General features: G+C 56.6%; 2 protein-coding genes across 2 annotated transcripts in view; one reads left to right on the forward strand and one right to left on the reverse strand.

The window, feature by feature from the left end:
- Positions 1–19,653, forward strand: part of LOC116157877 (uncharacterized) — a 696,771-nt gene that overhangs the window by 464,525 nt on the left and 212,593 nt on the right. The window lies entirely within an intron of this gene.
- LOC116157899 (cell surface glycoprotein 1-like) lies at positions 1,894–17,403 on the reverse strand. The gene is made up of 9 exons (XM_064494921.1): positions 17,243–17,403; positions 10,473–10,503; positions 10,045–10,201; positions 9,616–9,858; positions 7,779–8,023; positions 6,812–6,969; positions 6,597–6,714; positions 4,729–4,843; positions 1,894–4,125 (listed from the first exon to the last, which is right to left on the reverse strand). Exons 1-9 carry the CDS (start codon positions 17,401–17,403, stop codon positions 2,720–2,722), a joined length of 2,634 nt encoding a protein of 877 aa, XP_064350991.1. The 3' UTR covers positions 1,894–2,719.

The raw sequence follows: 19,653 nt of genomic DNA on the forward strand, positions 1-19,653 counted from the left end.
GAGACTTGCATACAAGGTTTTAAGGGTGGCCCTGATCCGGAGAGAGGGTAAGAGAGAGCAGACCTTCTCAACCCCCGACCAACGTTGGGCCCTCGTGGTCCTAGTGGAGGAGGAATTTCCCACGGGCCTCTGCTGAGGCTCAGGCCGCCCAGAGAACAAACAGCACACATCCCCGTGTGGAGGGGCCTGCCTCCTCCCAGCAAAGGCAGGGGCTGCGGAGGGTGTGGAGTGGAGACAGCTGCTTCCAGCCCAGATAAGGCCATGGGGCTCACAGTTTCCATTTCTAGGATCCCCTCCCCACTCAGGTCCCAGCTCCTAAGCCCTGGCCCCATGGCCTGGAAAGGTCTCCGCTGACTCACCCCAGCGCCCTGCCCCCACCTTGGGAACAGCACCCCACCACAGCCTGTCCTGGGCCACTGTGGTCTCTGGGGCAGGACAGCCCCGGCCTGGGGCCCTCACAGCTAATATCCTGACCCTTGTGCCTCTGAAAAGCCACACAGGAAGGAGCACTGGCCCCTCCTGTCCTCTTAGAACGACACTCCCTGCGTCTACGTGCTCGTGCAATCCGCTCCGCCAGCCTGGCTGCCCCGGCCCAGAGGACCCCGAGACCCCCAGGGGCGAGCAGTCATCATCAGCGGCAGAACTGGGCCTAAATTCTGGACTCATCCTCCCTTCTCCCCCGCTGCTCCACAACTTCCCACCGGAGGCTTGCCCCCTCCAGCCCTGCCTGGCCCGCCTCCCCTCCCCGTCCCTGGGCTATTTATAGGGACTGGGGGAGGCAGAGCTCCAGGGCTGTGGCTCCCTGGGCCTTCCCCAGGGGCCCCGCAGGCCAGGCAGTGTCTGCTTTCAGCCCAGAAAAAGGCTGTGTCACTCCAAGTAAGCAGTGGGGGTGGGGAGGCTGGGCAGAGGCAGGGGGCTGGGCTCTGGCCTGGGCCAGGGCCCTCCAAAGCCTTTTGCAGCCCACACACAAGCTGGGCTTCCTCAGAATCATTCTGGAGTCCCCCTTGGGGCTGGAGCGGTACGGGAGGTCTCTGCGGGCGCTAGCACCTCCTTGGGGAAGCCTGGAGGAGACCAGCACCCACACCACCAGGCTGCCACCTCCCCTGCAAGCCCCCCGAGTCTCCTTTCTCTAACAAAACTATCCCTCTGACCCATGACTCCCCTCCACCAACAGTGGGTCGAATGCCTTAAGGTGCATTTCAAGGCCCTTCCGGCAAAATGCACAAACTCCCACACTTCTGCCTTTGTGGCTGCCCTGGTCCCACTGCCTGAAGCATCCCTTCCACTTGCCATCCTGTCTGGCAGACTCCCTTCTTTAGGTCTTCAGAGCCCAGTTTAAATGCCACCTCCTCCAGGAAGCCGTCCCTGATGAGGCCTGTTACCACTCCTCCCCTCCCCTCCCCGCCCACCATGCCCATTGAAATATATCCCTCCTCTCCTGCCCTGGCTCCCTCCTCCAGTGTGGAGCTGCTGTCTGTCTTGAGTAGTGATCTCTGGGGCTCCTGAGAGGGCAAGGCCCTGCCTCTCTCATCCCTCTGACCCCTGGCCCAGCCCCCAGCTCCATCAGCCATTTGAATGAGTGAGTGAAGGGAGGGGCGCCGAATGGAGCAGTGCAGGAACTAGTGACTGAACAGTGAATGGAAGTGGAGAGAACAGGGGGGCAGGAAAGCAGAAGAGACCCCACCTGTGTCTCCTGAGCCCTGGAGTGACTGCCTGGTGCCCCCACAGGTGGGAATGTGGCAGGGGCAGCCCAGGCCAGGTCTCAGTGGCACGGCTCGGCCCTGGGCAGCCGCCAGCTCGGTCACTCTCATTCTTTCCAGATCAAAGTTCCCCCGGGGAACAGCCTGGAACCTGACACTGGCCTGGGGTGTGGGGACGGGGCCAGCTGGCACAGTTCGGGAGGAGGACGCGGAAAGGCAGGCACCTGTCCCCAGCTCCAGGGACCCCAGGCCAGCAGCCTTGGGAGGGGACTGGATACACTTCCGCACACCTACTTCAGCCCCAGCCCCGTCCTTGGATAGGCCATACTGGTAGGTGGGGAACCCGTGGCTCTAGGCCCTTCTGTCCCAGACTCCCCAAGGACCCCAAACCCTCAGGGCCTCAGCGGCTCGGCTTCCTGCACGACCATCCCCCCACATCAGTTCTGACTCAGCCCCACCCCGTCTCCCAGCACCTTCCATCCAGACACCCTCCAGGTGTGTGTTTCTCTGTCTCCCAGTGTCTGTATCTATTTCTGTCTTGGCACCTTTCTGTCTAGACTCTCTGTACTTCTGTGCTTCTCTGTATTTTTCATTCTTGTCTCAGTCCTTACCCTGGTCTCTCTTTCCATCTCTCTGTCTCCCTAGACACGAAGAGTAACGATGGAGTGATTTGTCCACCCTTTCTTTTAAGGAAGGAGCTGTTTTCATGGCTCTCCCCCGTCTCCAGCCCCTAGTCCCTCCAGTCTACAGTGAACAGATTTTCCTGATGCTGAGATGAGGGTGGGAGAGGACAGACCCCACCGCCCCTGCTGCAGCCGGGCCTCCCTGGTGCCCTCAGGCTGCTGCGTCTGAGCCAGGCCTCGGTCAGCCCCAGGTCCAAAGCTTTATGAGTGACACTGGGCGAGCTGGAATGCTGAGCGTGATTCTGTCCTGGTCTTCCAACTGTCATCTCAACCTCCTTAGGTGGCTCTGGAGGTTGAGACGGGGCTTCCTCCTGGACCGAAGAAAGCCCCACCCCCTCAGGGGGACCTGTAGTCTGAGCTGTGGCCTCTTGTTGTCCTGGGAGATTCAACCTTCCCAGGGTGCTCCGGAGACGGAGAAAGAGGCTTAGACTGGACTGGAGAAATTTCAGCCTGCTCGGGGGAAACGGGAAAATGAGCAGAGCCCTCCTGCTGCTCTGGGGAACTTTCAGCCTCCTTAGCAGGCTCTGGAGTGATGACAACTGTGAGATCCAGGGGTTTGCCTATGGTACTAGGCATCACTGGATGCTGAGCTTCACCTGGCCCTGCAGGTGAGAACGTCACCTCATTATGTACTGGATGTTGAGCTGTGGCAGCTGTAGAGGTCTCTGGAGGCTGAGTTGGGGGCTCAAGCTGGACTGGAGAAGGTTCACCATTTCCTGAGGGGGCTGGAGGCTGTTCCGGAACCTCCTGCTCGACCAGTAACGGTTCCAACTGCTCAGGGGACCCTGCAGACTGAGATGAGGCCTCCTGTTGGGGCGGAGAAGGTCCAGCTTCACTTGTGGGCCCTGAAGTTATGGTGAGTGCAAGGTCCACAGGTTTAACAGTGACACTGGGCCACTGCAGAGACTGAGCTTGATCCTGGCCTGGAGGAGAAGCTGTTGTCACATGATCTTGAGAATGAGCTGGAGAGGGTTCGGCCTCAGCGGGAGACTGTGGACGCTGAGCTGTGCTTTCCTGCTGGGTTGCGGAAGGCTCTATCTCTGCTGGAGACTGAGCTGGGCTCTCCTGCTGGGTGGCTGGGTTCACCACCTCAGGATGCTCTGTGGGCTGAGCTGGGCTCTCCTGCTGGGTTGAGAAGGGTACAACTTCCCCATTAGGCTCATAAGGCTGAGCCGGTCGTCCCTGTTCACCTGGAGAAGGCTCAGCTTCCTCAGGAGGCTCTGGAGGCTGACCTGTGGCATCCTGCGGGGTTGGAGAAGGTTCTGCCTCCACAGAATATTCAGGAGGCTGAGGCCGGGGCTCCTGCTGGGCTGCGGTAAACTCGCCTTCCTTAGCAGGCTCTGGAGTGACCATAAGTTCCAAATCCACAGGTTTAAGTGTAACACTGGACAGCTTGGAGTGAGCTGGATAGTTACTTCCAGGTCGAGCTGCTGCCTCTTCACTCGCTGGAAACTGAGGTACATTCTCACCAGGGGACCCCGGAACTTGCGCTGGGGCCTCTTGCTGGAGTGGGGCAGAGTCATACTCAGGGCGCTCTGCAGGCTGAGCCTGGGCCTCCTGAGGGAATGGAGGAGGTTCCGCCTCCTCAGGATGCTCTGCAGGCTGAGCCTGGGCCTCCTGCTCAAGTGAAGGTTGCACCTCCTCGGGGCTCTCTGGAGGCTGAGACGCAGCTTCCTCCTGGACTGGAGAAGGTTCCACCTCCTCAGGGCTCTCTGGAGGCTGATAGGGGGCCTCCTGCAGAACTGGAGAAGTTTCAACCACATTAGTGACCTCTGGATTTATAGTAAGTGCCAGATCCACAGGGTTAACACTGACACTGTGCAGGTCTGACTGCTGAGCTTCATTCTCATTGGGACCATGAGGCCTTAATTGTTCAGCTAAAAGCTCCTGAAGCCCTCCCTCCCCCCAAGGGACTGCAGCGCCTACTTCCTCAGGGCCCTCTGAAGGCTGAGACAGAGCCCCCTGCTGAAGTGGAGCTGGTTCTGTCTCTTCAGTGGCCTCTGGACGCTGAGCCTGGGCCTCTGCCTGGGGCGGAAAAGATTCAACCTTCCCAGGGGTCTGTGGATTTTGAGCAGGACCCTCTTGCTGGGGTGGAGACTCAACCTCCTGAGTGGGCTCTGGACGCTGAGCCTGGGCCTCCTGCAGGGATGAGGACATTTCAGCCTCCTCAGGGGGCTCTGGAGGCTGATCTGGGCTTCCCAGAAGATCCAAAGGTAGATCTATATCTACAGCTTTGATCTTATTACCTTTAGGTCGAGACAGAGCTGGGGCCTGATTCTGATCCCAGCCTAGCACTGGAACCTCCTCTGGGAGCTTTTGATGCTGGGTTATCCTGTCATTCTCACCTTGACGTGGAACAGCAACATCTTCGTATGGCCCTGCAGGCAGCTCTCCATTTGACTCCACATCCGTGTACAGAAGTAGTCTCAGCGGACTCCTGTGTGAAAGAATTAAACTCCCCTGATTGTGAGTTGGGGGTCTGCTGGACAGAGCCCAGGGACCACCTCAGGGGCCATCCCTGGACCAGCAGCCAGAGTGGTTGCCAAGCAAAGAGCTGCAGCAGCCAAAAATACTGGGGAAACATAACACAAAGACGATTCGGGCACAGTGACACAGGCTAGTAGGAAACTGGCCAGGCACACTGAACAGACACCGAAGCGAAATGGCAGCTTGGCTACACGTGCGCCCCTCCCCTACCTCATGTCCCACCCTGTAGTGACACCTCATTTATTAGGTCAGAGTGAAGATGCAACCACAGTCAGGCTTTTTCCCAGGGTCCAAGCCATTCTTCTCCCAGCAAAGGTGACACGTCCTGCCAGGCCCTCTCTCCAACCCCAGCCTGGCCCCCCAGCACAACGAGGCAGGATTTGGGCTGCAGACCAGAGTGGCCCCAGGCTCCAGCAGCGCAGGGGTGGGGGTGAGGTGGTGCAGAGCTTCCCAAGGAAGTCACAGGGCCCGGCCTTCAGGAAGATTCAGAAGTGCTAGCCCAGTTCTGGGCATCTGAACTCCTCCTCCTCAAAGCTGACATCTGAGAGACATTCTTCCTCCCCTTGGCCACACTGCTTCCAAGAAAAGTAGCTGACCTACAAAATGAGCACCAGTCAGGGCGGCAGGAGGGGAATACACCTTACAGTTAGATATTTTAAAATGTTGCCATGTCCTCTGAACTCTCAGCATCCATGTCTGATTATAAAATTCACCACTCTATTATTAGGGGTTACCACTGAATCAGTGATGACTCTAAAATTTCTGTAGGAAGGGTTTTGGAGTAGGTGAGCAATTCACTCTGAGAAAAACTGTTGGAAACCAAGTGAACAGCTCTTTACCTCGGCATGGGAAAATTTGCACATCTCACCTTGTCTCAGCACAGCCATTAGTCTAGAAGCAATTACAATGCCCCTTTTCAGAGGTCTACCCTGTGTGCACACACAGAGAAGACACCTAGAATGTTAAAGTCAGCATGTTGGGGGGAGGTATAGCTCTGTGGTTAGTGTGTACCTAGCACGCACAAGGTCCTGGATTCAATCCCAGTACCTCCATTAAAAATAGTGGGGAAAGGGGTGGGAAGGGATAAACTGGGCATTGGAGACTTGCAGATACTAACACTATAAATAAAATAGACAAACAAGTTTATACTGTATAGCACAGGGAACGATATTCAGTATCTTCTAGTAACTTATGGTTAAAAAATAAGAAAACAAATCTATGTATGTTCCTATATGACTGTGTATTGTGCTGTACACCAGAAATTGACACAACAGTGTAAACTGACTATACTTCAATAAAAATATATTTTTAAGATATAGTATATATGTAAATAAATAAAAAAAAATGTGATTACCTCTTCCCTCTCAAAAAATAAAGTCAGCATGTTAAATAATTTTCTTGAAATACTGCAGATAGCACCCACTTTACTTCCTTCACAGCCCTTATAATCATCTCTCTGATTTTAGTCATTTTTAATTGTCTGGCACACCCTCTGGCCACTAAACTCCATGGAGAAGGCACTTCATCTTACTCCCAGCGTTAAGCACATAATGGTTTTTAAATGGAATTGATTCCAAGATTGGCCAAAGAGGAATGGCTCTGTTGTTATAATCAGCTTTCTGAAAATTTTAGCATCCATACTGGCTCAGGGAACAAGAGCAGGGTAGGTGGGTGATGTCCACTGCGGCCTCTGGAGGGGCCCAACAGCCGGGCCAGCCTGCCTCACCTGGTAGCCGATGGTCTTGCTGCGACACCACTCGAGCAGAATCTGCTTGATGCTGCTGGCGCTGGCCACTCCGAAGCTCTGTGAGCGCTTCAGCTTTGCCCGGGTCTCGCCCTTCCCCCTGTGGAGAGAGGGCAGGCCTGCTGGGGGCTGGGGGCCAGGGGGCTGCCTCTCAGCTGCCATCTGCTCCGGGAATGTGCCTCACCAGCTCTGCTCACCCAGGGAGATGCTCTGTCGGCAGGCAACCTCCCAGCCCCACGCCCACGTCCAGGCGTGTGCCCCGTGTCCCAGCTGCACTGCGTCCAGTGATGGGGTCCGGCAGGACCAGCCCCCTTCCAGCCTCCAGGCCCCCTGTGTACTTCCCACACTGGCGATCCTGCGGCAGAGGACCTGACCCCACATGGCCCATGCCCCTGCCCTCTGCTTGGAAAACCCTCCTTGCCTCCATCCCACCCCTCCTCTGAGCTCCTTCCGAGGCCACCCTCCCTCATGGTTTCCTATTCTAGGCCCCAAAGACACTCTTTATCGGCCAAGATCAGGTTGTCTGGGTCAGTGGGACACTTCCTGGGTCTGTCCCCCTCACCAGAGTCAGAGCCTTGGGAGCCACTACGGGGGGTGGGTCATTGTCTCATAGGCCTGGGCCAACCCTAAATGTAACAGGAGTCAATACCACTCACTGACAGGAGGGCTGGATAAACATGCAAAGGTGGCCGTTTCTAATGGGGCGGGTGGTGTAGTGTGACAGGGAGCCAGTGGTACTGGGGTCTCACTGTGTCACCTCCAGCTTCTGCTGGGAATCCCAGTGACTGCCCTCTGGTCTCCCCAGTCATGCCTGGAAACCAACCTCTTCAGTTGGATGAGGGATGTGGGTGTGAGGGTGCCTAGAGATCCCTCTGGGAATGTGGGAGAGGGGCTGGGGTCTCATCACAGCCTCCCTCCCCAGAACTGGAGCCACCTGCCCCTCAGCCGGCCCTGTAGCCAGCCCTGACCTATGTCTTGCCTGAGAGGTCACATCTTGGGGAACTGCCCTCGGGGGAACAGGACAGGGCCAGCTTTGCTCTGCCTGCCTGCCTGACCCCAGTGTGGGCTCAGGCTTCCTTTGGGGGCCCTGACTGATCTGGGAGGGTGCTAAGAGCATCCATACTTGCTGGCTTCTGTATCCTGCTCCCATTTCTCAAACAATGCCTTCCGGGCCTGTGCCCCCGAGGTGCGGGGCAGCGTCTGTGACTGCACCAGCTCCCGGCGACGCTCCCCCTGCCGATGGGCCTGAGTCGTGGCTGGCGGCTGCGGGGAGGGGGACGACTGGGGTGGCGTCACCCGAGGTGGGCTGAGGAGAGACCACTGAGTCAAGAGCACAGATCTGGCCATCACTAGCTCGCACAGGCCCCGGGCCTCCACCCCACTGAATGTGAAATGAGGCAGCGGCTGGGCTATAGGCAGAGAGGAAGCACCCCTGTTCCAGCCCCCACCGGTTCCACAGGTTTTTGGAACTGAGCTGCTGTCTGAGGCCGGCCTGGCCAGCAGTGGGCCCCCTCTCTGGGCATAATCGCCCCTCGGCAGGTGTCAATGCCTGGGGTGGGCAGGGGCGGCCTCCTGGCAGGACAAGCACCCAGAACCAGCCCCACCAGGATCAGGCCCCCTCCTCGCCACCACTAAATAAGATCTCCTCTGTTTCCCCCCTAAAACAGTTTGTCAGAAAGTCACAATTCTCCTTTTATTATTAAGAGGGGGAGAAAAAAGCCAAGCCAGACCCCACCCAACACCCAGCTCCGATCACAGTTCAGAGGGCCTGGGGGCAGCGCATGGGGACAACCAGAGGCCAGGAGGCAGCCTGTAACACAGGGAACCCCCTCACAGGCCTCCCCCAGGGTAAGGGCCTCTCCAGGTAACTCCTCAGTCCACAAGCAGGAAGCCCCCAGCTCAGAGGGAGCCTAGCCAGGATGGCTGAAGATCCATCCTGTGGGGACTGAGAAACTCTCTCCAATCTTTGGACAGACTTGCTTTGAAGGATCCTTAAAGATACCAGCCCTCCGCCGTATTGTTCCAAACAAAACTCTCTACCAAGCTTCGCTGCCTCATTTCTCCTCTCAAACCCCACTCAGCGACACTGCTGCCTTAGTTATCCAGAGGCACCAAGCCAAGGAAGGTGCCTCCTCCTGGGGTTGGCACTGGGAGCTCCGTGCAGGGGCCTGGGTAGCCTGGGTCCAAGGCCAAGCCCAGACACTTCCTGGGGAGTGACGACCCTGCCACCGGGAACAGGGGCCCTGACTCGCCTGTTATCGTTCCTGCTGGCCGTCACCCCCCCATAGCCAGAGCTGGACAAAGACCGTGGGAGGGAAGAGTTCTTCTCTGCGGGACAAAGGGAGGGAGAGAAATAACAAACCCTGGCCTTGGGGAGGGCCACCACTGCCTGCCTCCCATCCTTTGACCCCGCCCTGAGCTATTCACCCAGCATCACTCTGGGCACTGACAGGACCTCTGGGCTAAGCTGACCCTGCCTGGGCCAACAGTTGAGGAGAAAGGATGTTGGAACATAGAGCAATGACATAAAAGAGGTCCTTTAAAGTACTCCTCACTGCATTTGAGAGCACAGAGCCCAGGACCTCCTGTGCTACATATCCAGTAAACACCATGTTACCAAGCCCTCATTCTGGAAATCCACACAGCCCGACCCAAGGGCACACCACTGGGGCCTGATCACAGGTCCAAGACAGCCCCAGGGGGACCACGCCAGGTCTGTTACACACAAAGTGTGCAGGGTAGGCGGCCACCTTCTAACCACAGCCTTGATCTGCAGTAAAAGCCATGGTCATACCCCGCAGGATGAGGCTACTTCACAGCAGCTCTGGGAGAGGAGCCGGGAAAGATGGGCCCCATCTGATGGAGCAGGCGAGCTGGGGACGGGGGTGGCAGTGACAGGCAGAGCGGGTAGGGCCCGGCCCCAGGATTTCTGAGTCTCTTGCAAACCACCCCCAGCCCCTGCCCTCCTTCACATTTTGAGGTCATGGTCTCCTGCTCCTACCACTGGGACTGGGAGTCCAGGATGTGGTGGCCGCGCTGGGGCTTGAGCTGAGGCCCCCCAGGATGGCAGCAGACGTGGGCGAGAGAGCTGTGGCTGAGGTCTCCCCAGAGAACTTCTCGGAGACTCGTGTGACGGCCGTGACTGGCTGATGAGGCTGCCGCAAGGAGAGGCTCACAGGGCGAGGCTTGTGGGGCTCTGGTGTTGGGATGGTTTGGGCGGCTTCGGGGGGCCCATCACCCGGACCTGAAACAGGTGACCAGCAGGGGTCGGGGGTTTCAGCCATGGCATTAACAGGGGCCTCAGAACCACCCAGGAGGACTCCAGCCTGGGTTCAACTGAGGGGCGGTGGGAGGGGCGGGCAGAGGGCGGGGCGAGCCCGGCGAGCCCCGGGAATGGGCGCCGCTTGGGGGCGGTGCCTGTGGGCGGGGCCTGGCGGCTCGGGGTCACCCCCAACCCCAGCCCCTGTGACCCACGCAATGCGGCGAGGGGGAGAGCCGCCAGTGGCGCTGGAGAAGAGCTCGCCCAGCCTCTCGTCTCCGTCGGTGCGGAGCTCAGGGGGAGTGCCAAGGCGGAGACCCCCTTGACCCTGGAGAAGCAGTGTGCGACATGTGGGAGGGACTGCGGGCCGTCAGAGGAAGGCCTCGACCCCCAAGTGGACTTGATTTAGGAGACAGCGGACGTGGGTTATGCGTTCCCACGGGGCTCTCACTCTCAGGGCCCAGGTACTACTGGGGGTAGGGATCCCCCACTGCTCTGGGGGACCTGAGAGCGGCAGCAGTAACCCCCAGAACTGTCACCCTGTGCACATGACTGCCCGCTCTAAGCCGTGGACACGGCCCTCACAAGCACATACTTACGTGTGGCATCTTGGCCTGGAATTTCTTGCACCTAAGGGAGAGGGAGACAGGTGGTGAGGTCCCTCCTTGTCTCTGCAATTATGCACTCTCCCCTCCCAGCCCCACTCTGTGTAACAAGATTCCTGTGTCCTTCCTGCCAGTGGTCACGGGGCTCTGAGCTCACTGAGTGGCCCCTGTTGGGGCATCCACAAGTGACTGAGGTCAAACAGAGAAGAGAAGGTGTGCTTAGGACCGAATCTCCAAATTCTTGGGTCAGAGACCATGGGACTAATCACCTCTCTCCCTCCATCAAGTCTCAGTCCCTGGCCTGTGGTTACAGGCCAGGGCTCCCACCTCGATTCCCTCTCAACACCCCTTTCATGCTGGAACCCAGATATTCCTCCCTTCCATAACCCCCAACCTCCAAACATCACGAGAAAGGGAGGAATGAAAATAGCTTTTGCTTCGGAATGACAGAACGATGGGCAAAGGTGCTGTCTGATCTCATGTACATAGTAAAATTGATTTAAAATAAAAAATGGGAGCATCTCCTCCTTCTTTGTGCAAAAAGCCTCTCCTGATTAGCCTTCTCCTTCCTAGGCCTGGCCCACTTGAAAGAGGGCTAGTGGCTGGGCAGGCACAGCCAGGTGGCAGGGGAACGAGAGGCCTGAAAGACTTGTTTCTGTCACACTGGGCTTCCGAAGATGTTTGCAGCCACAGACCTCCTGGACTGGCCTGCTCTGCCCCAAAGGAGCTGGATCAGCGTAACAGATGCTGAACGCCAATCCCCCCTCTCTCACTCCTCCACAGGGACAGGAACACTGGGTTACCTAATCCAAGGAGCCTTCCAGCAATTATTTTATGAGAAAGTCAAATGCCAAAAGGCGTGCATGGTGTGTGTGTGTGTGTGTGTGTGTGTGTGTGTGTGTGTGTTTGTGTGTGTGTGTGTGTGTGTGTGTGTGTTTGTGTTTTGTAAGTTGCTCTCAGCACAGGGTGAGCCAGACTGCTCCCTGCATTCTTTCTCTGGGTGGAATCTTTGATAGAGACTAGGAGAGAGGCTTCTGCTACAGCTTCTGCCCCAAGTAGCACTCAGCCCCTCCAGGTCTGAGCATGGGAGCCTGGAGTTTAGAGACCCTGGTCTCTGCCAGGAAAGCCCAGCCACTTCCTTCGCAGGACCTGAGGAATGACCAGGTGGGGAAGTTTGGGAGGGACTGAACAGCCTGGTCCCTGTCCCCATAGCCGATGTGAACCTGGGCCTGTGCCTGGTCCGGCAGCATAGAGGGGAGTGGGGGCAGGCAGGGGTCTGGCCTTCTCTCCCAGCTTCCCGGAGAAAGAAGCCTGGCTGGGTCTCTAGGCTGGGAACCCTAACGGTTGATAGATTCTAGGGACTAGCTGCCGAGGATCCACCCACATTCTCCCAACTCAGGCAGGTTACCTGGTCTCTCCTGATGTACCATGACGACATCTGGGAGGGGCTGGGCAGGGCTCCATCTGTGACTGGCAAGGGCAGAGATGGGGCTTGCAGTGGGTTTTGGGCAGACAGTACCAGAAACATACCATCCCCCTTGGCTTCTCTGACTGCTGACAGTCAGACCGCTGAGTAAGTAGCTGGAGATGAGCCTAGGAGAGGAGAGATGAACCAGGAGTGGGAGGAAGAGGGGCAGAGGGGCAGGGAGAGCAGGAGTGAGGGCGGAGGGGGTGATGCTGAGGTGGGGAGGGGGTGATCAACAACCAGTGCTACCCAAGAGCCTGCTCCACGCCACCTGGGGGGAGGCTGCAGCTTGCCCCAGGCCCCAGGGGTTCCTCTCAGCCATCCCCTCAAGGCCCCTCCTCCAACCCTCCCCCAGCTCCTGCCGGGTAACAGACTGTGGAGGAGGTGAGGGCTGATGGACCCTGCTGAACTCCCTCCACATTCACCAGCCCTGATGTCAGCGGGCTAGCGAGGCCGACCTCCCACTGAGTCCCAGGGGCCCTGACACCCACCCTTCCAGCTTCCCTTCCCCTGGCTGTGACCTGTCCACCGCCCGCTGGTCCCTTGATCTGCTGTGCTGCTGGGCTGGAAGTAGGATGTGGGACAAGGCTTCCTGAGTCCCCTGCCGTCACCTCACGCAGTCAAATCCTTGCCAAGCCCAAACCATGAAGCCAGGAGATGAGATGGGGGAACGGAGGCCCCGGGAGGGACACGGACAGGCCCGAGGCCACAAGTAAGGTCCACAACGACACGTGCAAAACCCAGGGCCCTTCCTCTAGTCCCAGCACCCCTCTGGGGGCAGCAGTCAAATTCAGCCAAGTCTGGGCAGCTCCTCCTGCTCCCATTTGCCTGGAGGCTCCTGTTCCCTGGAACTGCTCCTCAGAACTCTTCAGAACCCCCTCCAGGCCCTCCGGCACTGCCCTCTGAGGACCATCCCTCCTCCTGCCTGTCCTGACTGCCCTCCCACCCCCTCAGCTTCTCCTCCCCAGGGACCTTCCTGAGTGGCTGTTCTTTCCCTCACCCTTTAACCGTGGTCCCCAGGGCTCTGATCTGGGCCTGACCCCTTTCACCCGCAGACTCTTTCTGGGTGGTGTCACCCACCCCCACCTCCATACCGATGACTGCCGCTTCTCCATCGCCAGCCCAGCCCCTCTCCATATACCCAGCAGCCTCCAGCCCTCAGGCCTGAAGGTCCCACCCCCTCCCCAGACTCCTCAGGTCCCGAGAAGGCACACAAGGCTTACAGGGCGGGGAAAGGCCATAAGAAGTGGGATGGTGCAGGCCACTGCATTCCTGGGCCCACTTGTCAGGCCCACTCCTCCACCTTCTGCACCCGAGTCCCCGGGCGTGGGTGAGGTGCATATACACACTTGCGTGCATGTGTTGGACCCCATCCTCAGAGAGCTGGGGCTGTCTGTCTCAGCTGTTCATCCACCCCCACACCTGGAGAGACAACTGGCTTTAGAAAGTGCTCTGTGAACATGGGGTGATGGGATACCTCGAAAAAGGGGACTCACTTGGGAGCCAGTCGAACCTCCAGGATGGACTTAGATGGGTGACGGAGAGGGTGCGTTAGCGGCCACGATGAGCCACAGGGGGCTCACAGGTACTGCACAACCCTGTCTCGAAGGTCACAGCCTTTGCACTGAGTCAAAGGCAGCTGCCAACCTCACTGGTCACTTCACCCCTCCAAGCCCCTCTGCCAGGATGGGCTCAGGTTGGAAGGTCAGGGGCCAGGCCAGACCCATTATCTGCCAGGCCCTGATGGGCCCTGCCTGCCTGCAGCCCTCAGCTTGCTGGGTGGCTGATGGGCCTGGGAGTTCTCATAATTGGGAAGGTGTGTGAAGCCAGTCATTCCCCACTCTCCAGGGTTCCCAGCTGCAGGCACCCAAAGGGAGTAGACTAACAAGGACCCAGTGGAGCAATGCACTCCAGGGCCGGACCCCTCGGCAAACAAAGGATCTCCCACCCCTCCTCTCCAATCTGAAATCCAGCCTCTGCCCTGGAAACTGTTGCCTTGTTATGAGATCCATATGGGTGTGGATGCAAGGCTTACGTTTATCTTTTCCTGCCAGGTTGCTGGGTTCGGGAGCCAAGGGGAATGCTAAGCAAGGAGGTGGGAGTGTGGTGGAGGCTGCGCAGGAGCCCGGGGGGCCAGTCGTGGAGGCCCCAGGCCTCATCTCCGGCCAGGACTAGGAGAGGGACACATGGGGCTCTGCCCTCTGCCCCAGAGCTCTGCCTGCCTGAACTCTCCTGAATCCTGGAACCCTGAGGCCCCTGCGTGGGGGGACGGAAGAGACCCCTGCCCCCTGGGTCACTCCAATTCCCCTCTACCAAACCCTCCTTTAAACTCCATCCCAGGGACACTCAGCTGGACACACATTTTCATCTTTCTCCCACGTATCTGAGGACGTGTCTGTGCACGTATCATGCTTGCGTGTCCCAGTGTGGGTGTGTCAGTGCGGAGGGAAGATGTGGGCATTGCAGAGTCTACAGGACCTGCACGTGTATGTGGCGTGTGGGGTGTGGGTACATTTCCAAGCACCTGTGTTTATAGGAGGGACTTTTATGCATTTGCTCATAAGTGCTGAACGTGTTCTAGACACACGCAAATGCATGCCTGCTGCACATGTGTCAGCGTAGAACGCACGCATGCCTGTATGTGTATGTTGAGCGTCTCCATATGCTTCCATATATCAAGCGTTTGTGTATCACCGTGTGAGTCTGACTGCACAAGTCAGGTGCCCCATCTCTGGCTGCCTCTTTAACCAGACCTAGAAGTCTGTCTCTAGAAGGTAGGGATCCTGGGCGCTCTGCGGAGACTTGCATACAAGGTTTTAAGGGTGGCCCTGATCCGGAGAGAGGGTAAGAGAGAGCAGACCTTCTCAACCCCCGACCAACGTTGGGCCCTCGTGGTCCTAGTGGAGGAGGAATTTCCCACGGGCCTCTGCTGAGGCTCAGGCCGCCCAGAGAACAAACAGCACACATCCCCGTGTGGAGGGGCCTGCCTCCTCCCAGCAAAGGCAGGGGCTGCGGAGGGTGTGGAGTGGAGACAGCTGCTTCCAGCCCAGATAAGGCCATGGGGCTCACAGTTTCCATTTCTAGGATCCCCTCCCCACTCAGGTCCCAGCTCCTAAGCCCTGGCCCCATGGCCTGGAAAGGTCTCCGCTGACTCACCCCAGCGCCCTGCCCCCACCTTGGGAACAGCACCCCACCACAGCCTGTCCTGGGCCACTGTGGTCTCTGGGGCAGGACAGCCCCGGCCTGGGGCCCTCACAGCTAATATCCTGACCCTTGTGCCTCTGAAAAGCCACACAGGAAGGAGCACTGGCCCCTCCTGTCCTCTTAGAACGACACTCCCTGCGTCTACGTGCTCGTGCAATCCGCTCCGCCAGCCTGGCTGCCCCGGCCCAGAGGACCCCGAGACCCCCAGGGGCGAGCAGTCATCATCAGCGGCAGAACTGGGCCTAAATTCTGGACTCATCCTCCCTTCTCCCCCGCTGCTCCACAACTTCCCACCGGAGGCTTGCCCCCTCCAGCCCTGCCTGGCCCGCCTCCCCTCCCCGTCCCTGGGCTATTTATAGGGACTGGGGGAGGCAGAGCTCCAGGGCTGTGGCTCCCTGGGCCTTCCCCAGGGGCCCCGCAGGCCAGGCAGTGTCTGCTTTCAGCCCAGAAAAAGGCTGTGTCACTCCAAGTAAGCAGTGGGGGTGGGGAGGCTGGGCAGAGGCAGGGGGCTGGGCTCTGGCCTGGGCCAGGGCCCTCCAAAGCCTTTTGCAGCCCACACACAAGCTGGGCTTCCTCAGAATCATTCTGGAGTCCCCCTTGGGGCTGGAGCGGTACGGGAGGTCTCTGCGGGCGCTAGCACCTCCTTGGGGAAGCCTGGAGGAGACCAGCACCCACACCACCAGGCTGCCACCTCCCCTGCAAGCCCCCCCGAGTCTCCTTTCTCTAACAAAACTATCCCTCTGACCCATGACTCCCCTCCACCAACAGTGGGTCGAATGCCTTAAGGTGCATTTCAAGGCCCTTCCGGCAAAATGCACAAACTCCCACACTTCTGCCTTTGTGGCTGCCCTGGTCCCACTGCCTGAAGCATCCCTTCCACTTGCCATCCTGTCTGGCAGACTCCCTTCTTTAGGTCTTCAGAGCCCAGTTTAAATGCCACCTCCTCCAGGAAGCCGTCCCTGATGAGGCCTGTTACCACTCCTCCCCTCCCCTCCCCGCCCACCATGCCCATTGAAATATATCCCTCCTCTCCTGCCCTGGCTCCCTCCTCCAGTGTGGAGCTGCTGTCTGTCTTGAGTAGTGATCTCTGGGGCTCCTGAGAGGGCAAGGCCCTGCCTCTCTCATCCCTCTGACCCCTGGCCCAGCCCCCAGCTCCATCAGCCATTTGAATGAGTGAGTGAAGGGAGGGGCGCCGAATGGAGCAGTGCAGGAACTAGTGACTGAACAGTGAATGGAAGTGGAGAGAACAGGGGGGCAGGAAAGCAGAAGAGACCCCACCTGTGTCTCCTGAGCCCTGGAGTGACTGCCTGGTGCCCCCACAGGTGGGAAGGTGGCAGGGGCAGCCCAGGCCAGGTCTCAGTGGCACGGCTCGGCCCTGGGCAGCCGCCAGCTCGGTCACCCTCATTCTTTCCAGATCAAAGTTCCCCCGGGGAACAGCCTGGAACCTGACACTGGCCTGGGGTGGGGAGACGGGGCCAGCTGGCACAGTTCGGGAGGAGGACGTGGAAAGGCAGGCACCTGTCCCCAGCTCCAGGGACCCCAGGCCAGCAGCCTTGGGAGGGGACTGGATACACTTCCGCACACCTACTTCAGCCCCAGCCCCGTCCTTGGATAGGCCATACTGGTAGGTGGGGAACCCGTGGCTCTAGGCCCTTCTGTCCCAGACTCCCCAAGGACCCCAAACCCTCAGGGCCTCAGCGGCTCGGCTTCCTGCACAACCATCCCCCCACATCAGTTCTGACTCAGCCCCACCCCGTCTCCCAGCACCTTCCATCCAGACACCCTCCAGGTGTGTGTTTCTCTGTCTCCCAGTGTCTGTATCTATTTCTGTCTTGGCACCTTTCTGTGTAGACTCTCTGTACTTCTGTGCTTCTCTGTATTTTTCATTCTTGTCTCAGTCCTTACCCTGGTCTCTCTTTCCATCTCTCTGTCTCCCTAGACACGAAGAGTAACGATGGAGTGATTTGTCCACCCTTTCTTTTAAGGAAGGAGCTGTTTTCATGGCTCTCTGCCGTCTCCAGCCCCTAGTCCCTCCAGTCTACAGTGAACAGATTTTCCTGATGCTGAGATGAGGGTGGGAGAGGACAGACCCCACCGCCCCAGCTGCAGCCGGGCCTCCCTGGTGCCCTCAGGCTGCTGCGTCTGAGCCAGGCCTCGGTCAGCCCCACGACCACGTGAGCAGGTGGGGAGGAAGTGGGCAGAGCTGGTCTGGGTCAGCAGGCCCGTGCCAGTGGGCCAGGTCCCTGAGTCTGCCATCGTCTGTCCTTCCTCATTCCACTTCTAGCTGTGGAAAGTCACACCACACTCAGAGTGTGACTTCACGCTCCCTGCTCCTAAGTACAAGCTAGTGTCACATGTGTCATACACACACACACACACACATACAAACACACACACACACTCACAAAGTATAGGGGAGCATAGGCTCAACGCACGGGACTCAGAATCTCAGTCATGGTTCACTCCTCTTTGTACCTCAGTTTTCTCATGTGTAAAATGGGGGTTATAATAATAGTATCCGTGTCCCAGGATTGTTATAAGCATTAAATTAGTCCATGTTTGTAAGGCGCTTACAAACAAAGGCCCTATGTCTGGCACATGGCACTCAATCTACGTATTCGTTTAATAAAATAATAAAAATTAATAAATATGCATGCTTCAAATTTGACTCTCAATAAAAATTACAGGTTGCTTTCACCTTTATGCTGTTGCCCCAGGCTGAGCCTGATCCTGCTCACCAGCAGGTCCAAACAGGCCTAATGTGAGTAGTTGTAAGTCATGTCCAGGAATAACATTGCGCTCTGGGGGTGTGCATTTCGACCTGCTTGTGGAACCCCTCTGCTTTAACAGCGGCTGTATCACGTGTGGGGAAGTCACATGGCTTCTGGTTAAAGATGATTGAAACCATGTCCTTCTACCCCAAACACGTAGACATGAGAGTGTTAAAAAAATTAATGAGAAGGACATGTTTGTAGACACGAAATGGAGACTTCTCCTTAAAAGAAAATAGGGCGGAGGCTGCAGGCGGAGAAGGGGCTGGGAAGACAGCAGGGCTGAACGTGCTGTGTGTGAGCCACAGTGTAAATGCTGAGCCGGGCTGGGCCCTGAAGCTGGCTGGTGTCAGGATCTGTGCTGCCAGTTGGTGATGATAAACCAGAGCAGCTACGTCCACCCTTCAAGGTCGTGGCAAAAACCAAAGCCACATGCCTGTGGTTGGGCAGAACCATTAGGCTTAAGGGACTGTCCCAGAAATGTGTCACTCACATGAGGTGGAGGCCCACAGTGGACACTTCTGAGAAAACCCTGGTCTGGAGCCCAGCCAGGTACAGACCAAGTAGAGGCCGCTGGTAGATGGCCTTGGGTTTTACGGAATCTCCAGATAATCCCACAACCAGGAATCACAGGGCGCTGGGGAAGCCAACAATCTCCACAAATGGAAGAACTGATAGATGAAAAAATAAAGTTTTAGAGCCATTTGAAAAGTCTTTAAAGTAGGTGTCTTTAAGGTCCCCAAAGAAACCGAAGGAATAGCAATCACGAAACAACAAAAAGAGATCATGACATAAGAGCAGGACAAATGACAAAGAGTCCAGTAGACACACAGGACATTAAAATTACAGATTAAAAAAAAAAAACTGAAGGTGAGCTGAATATCTGAACTGAATATAGTAAAATACATAATAGAGTAAATACACATGAGCATACAAATATGTATATTTAATATTTAACGAAACATCTTTCTCTAAACCTACATGGCTTGGTTTGAATTTCCTTGGTAGAACTTACCATTTTCTTCCTTGTGTTGCCTAGTATTTTTTTTTCCAAAAATATCCCAAAGTTTGAGATTTGCAAATTCTAATATATATATAATAGATAAACATCAAGTTTATAATGTATAGCACAGGGACCTATATTGAGTATCTTGTAGTAACTTATGTTGGAAAGAATTATGAAAACAAATACATGCATGTACCTATATGACTGAAGCATTGTGCTGTGCACTAGCAATTGACACAATATTGTGAACTGACCATACTTCAATAAAAACATAAAACAAAAACAAAACAAACTCAAAAATGTCCCACAGGAGCCCTTGAAAACACACCCAAAATGGACTGATGTTTCTTAAATTACTCCCTTGTTAATTATTTTCATTAAAGGCATCATTTTCTTTTAGTGGCTCAAACTTAAGACATCTCCTTCCTACTTTTGTAAAAATTACCGCATTCTATTTCTATTTCCACATTACCTTTACATTTAGCTCCTTCATCTGTATCTTAACTGTCTCTCCTCTAGATTGCTTTAGGAGCTGTCTAATTAAACTTTTGGACTCGCCACTCCTCCCTGTTCTCTTACTTCTCTTAATGCACTCTTAATTCAAGACAAACTCGGGGGTTGGGTAAAGCTCAGTGGCAGAGTGCATACCTAGGCTGCATGAGGTCCTGGGTTCAATCCCCAGTACCTCCATTAAAATAGATAAATAAACCTGATTACCTCCCCCAAAAC

Source organism: Camelus dromedarius, chromosome 16 (assembly GCF_036321535.1).
Source record: "Camelus dromedarius isolate mCamDro1 chromosome 16, mCamDro1.pat, whole genome shotgun sequence".
Lineage (NCBI taxonomy): Eukaryota > Metazoa > Chordata > Mammalia > Artiodactyla > Camelidae > Camelus > Camelus dromedarius.

Excerpts from the sequence above, each read along its gene's own strand:
- LOC116157899 (XM_064494921.1), bottom strand. The coding sequence starts at position 17,403 with ATGGCAGACTCAGGGACCTGGCCCACTGGCACGGGCCTGCTGACCCAG. Across the intron at positions 10,504-17,242 it reads GCCCGGCTGCAGCTGGGGCG|GTGCAAGAAATTCCAGGCCA; the intron begins GTGGGGTCTGTC and ends CCTCTCCCTTAG. Across the intron at positions 9,859-10,044 it reads GGGTGACCCCGAGCCGCCAG|GTCCGGGTGATGGGCCCCCC; the intron begins GCCCCGCCCACA and ends CACCTGTTTCAG.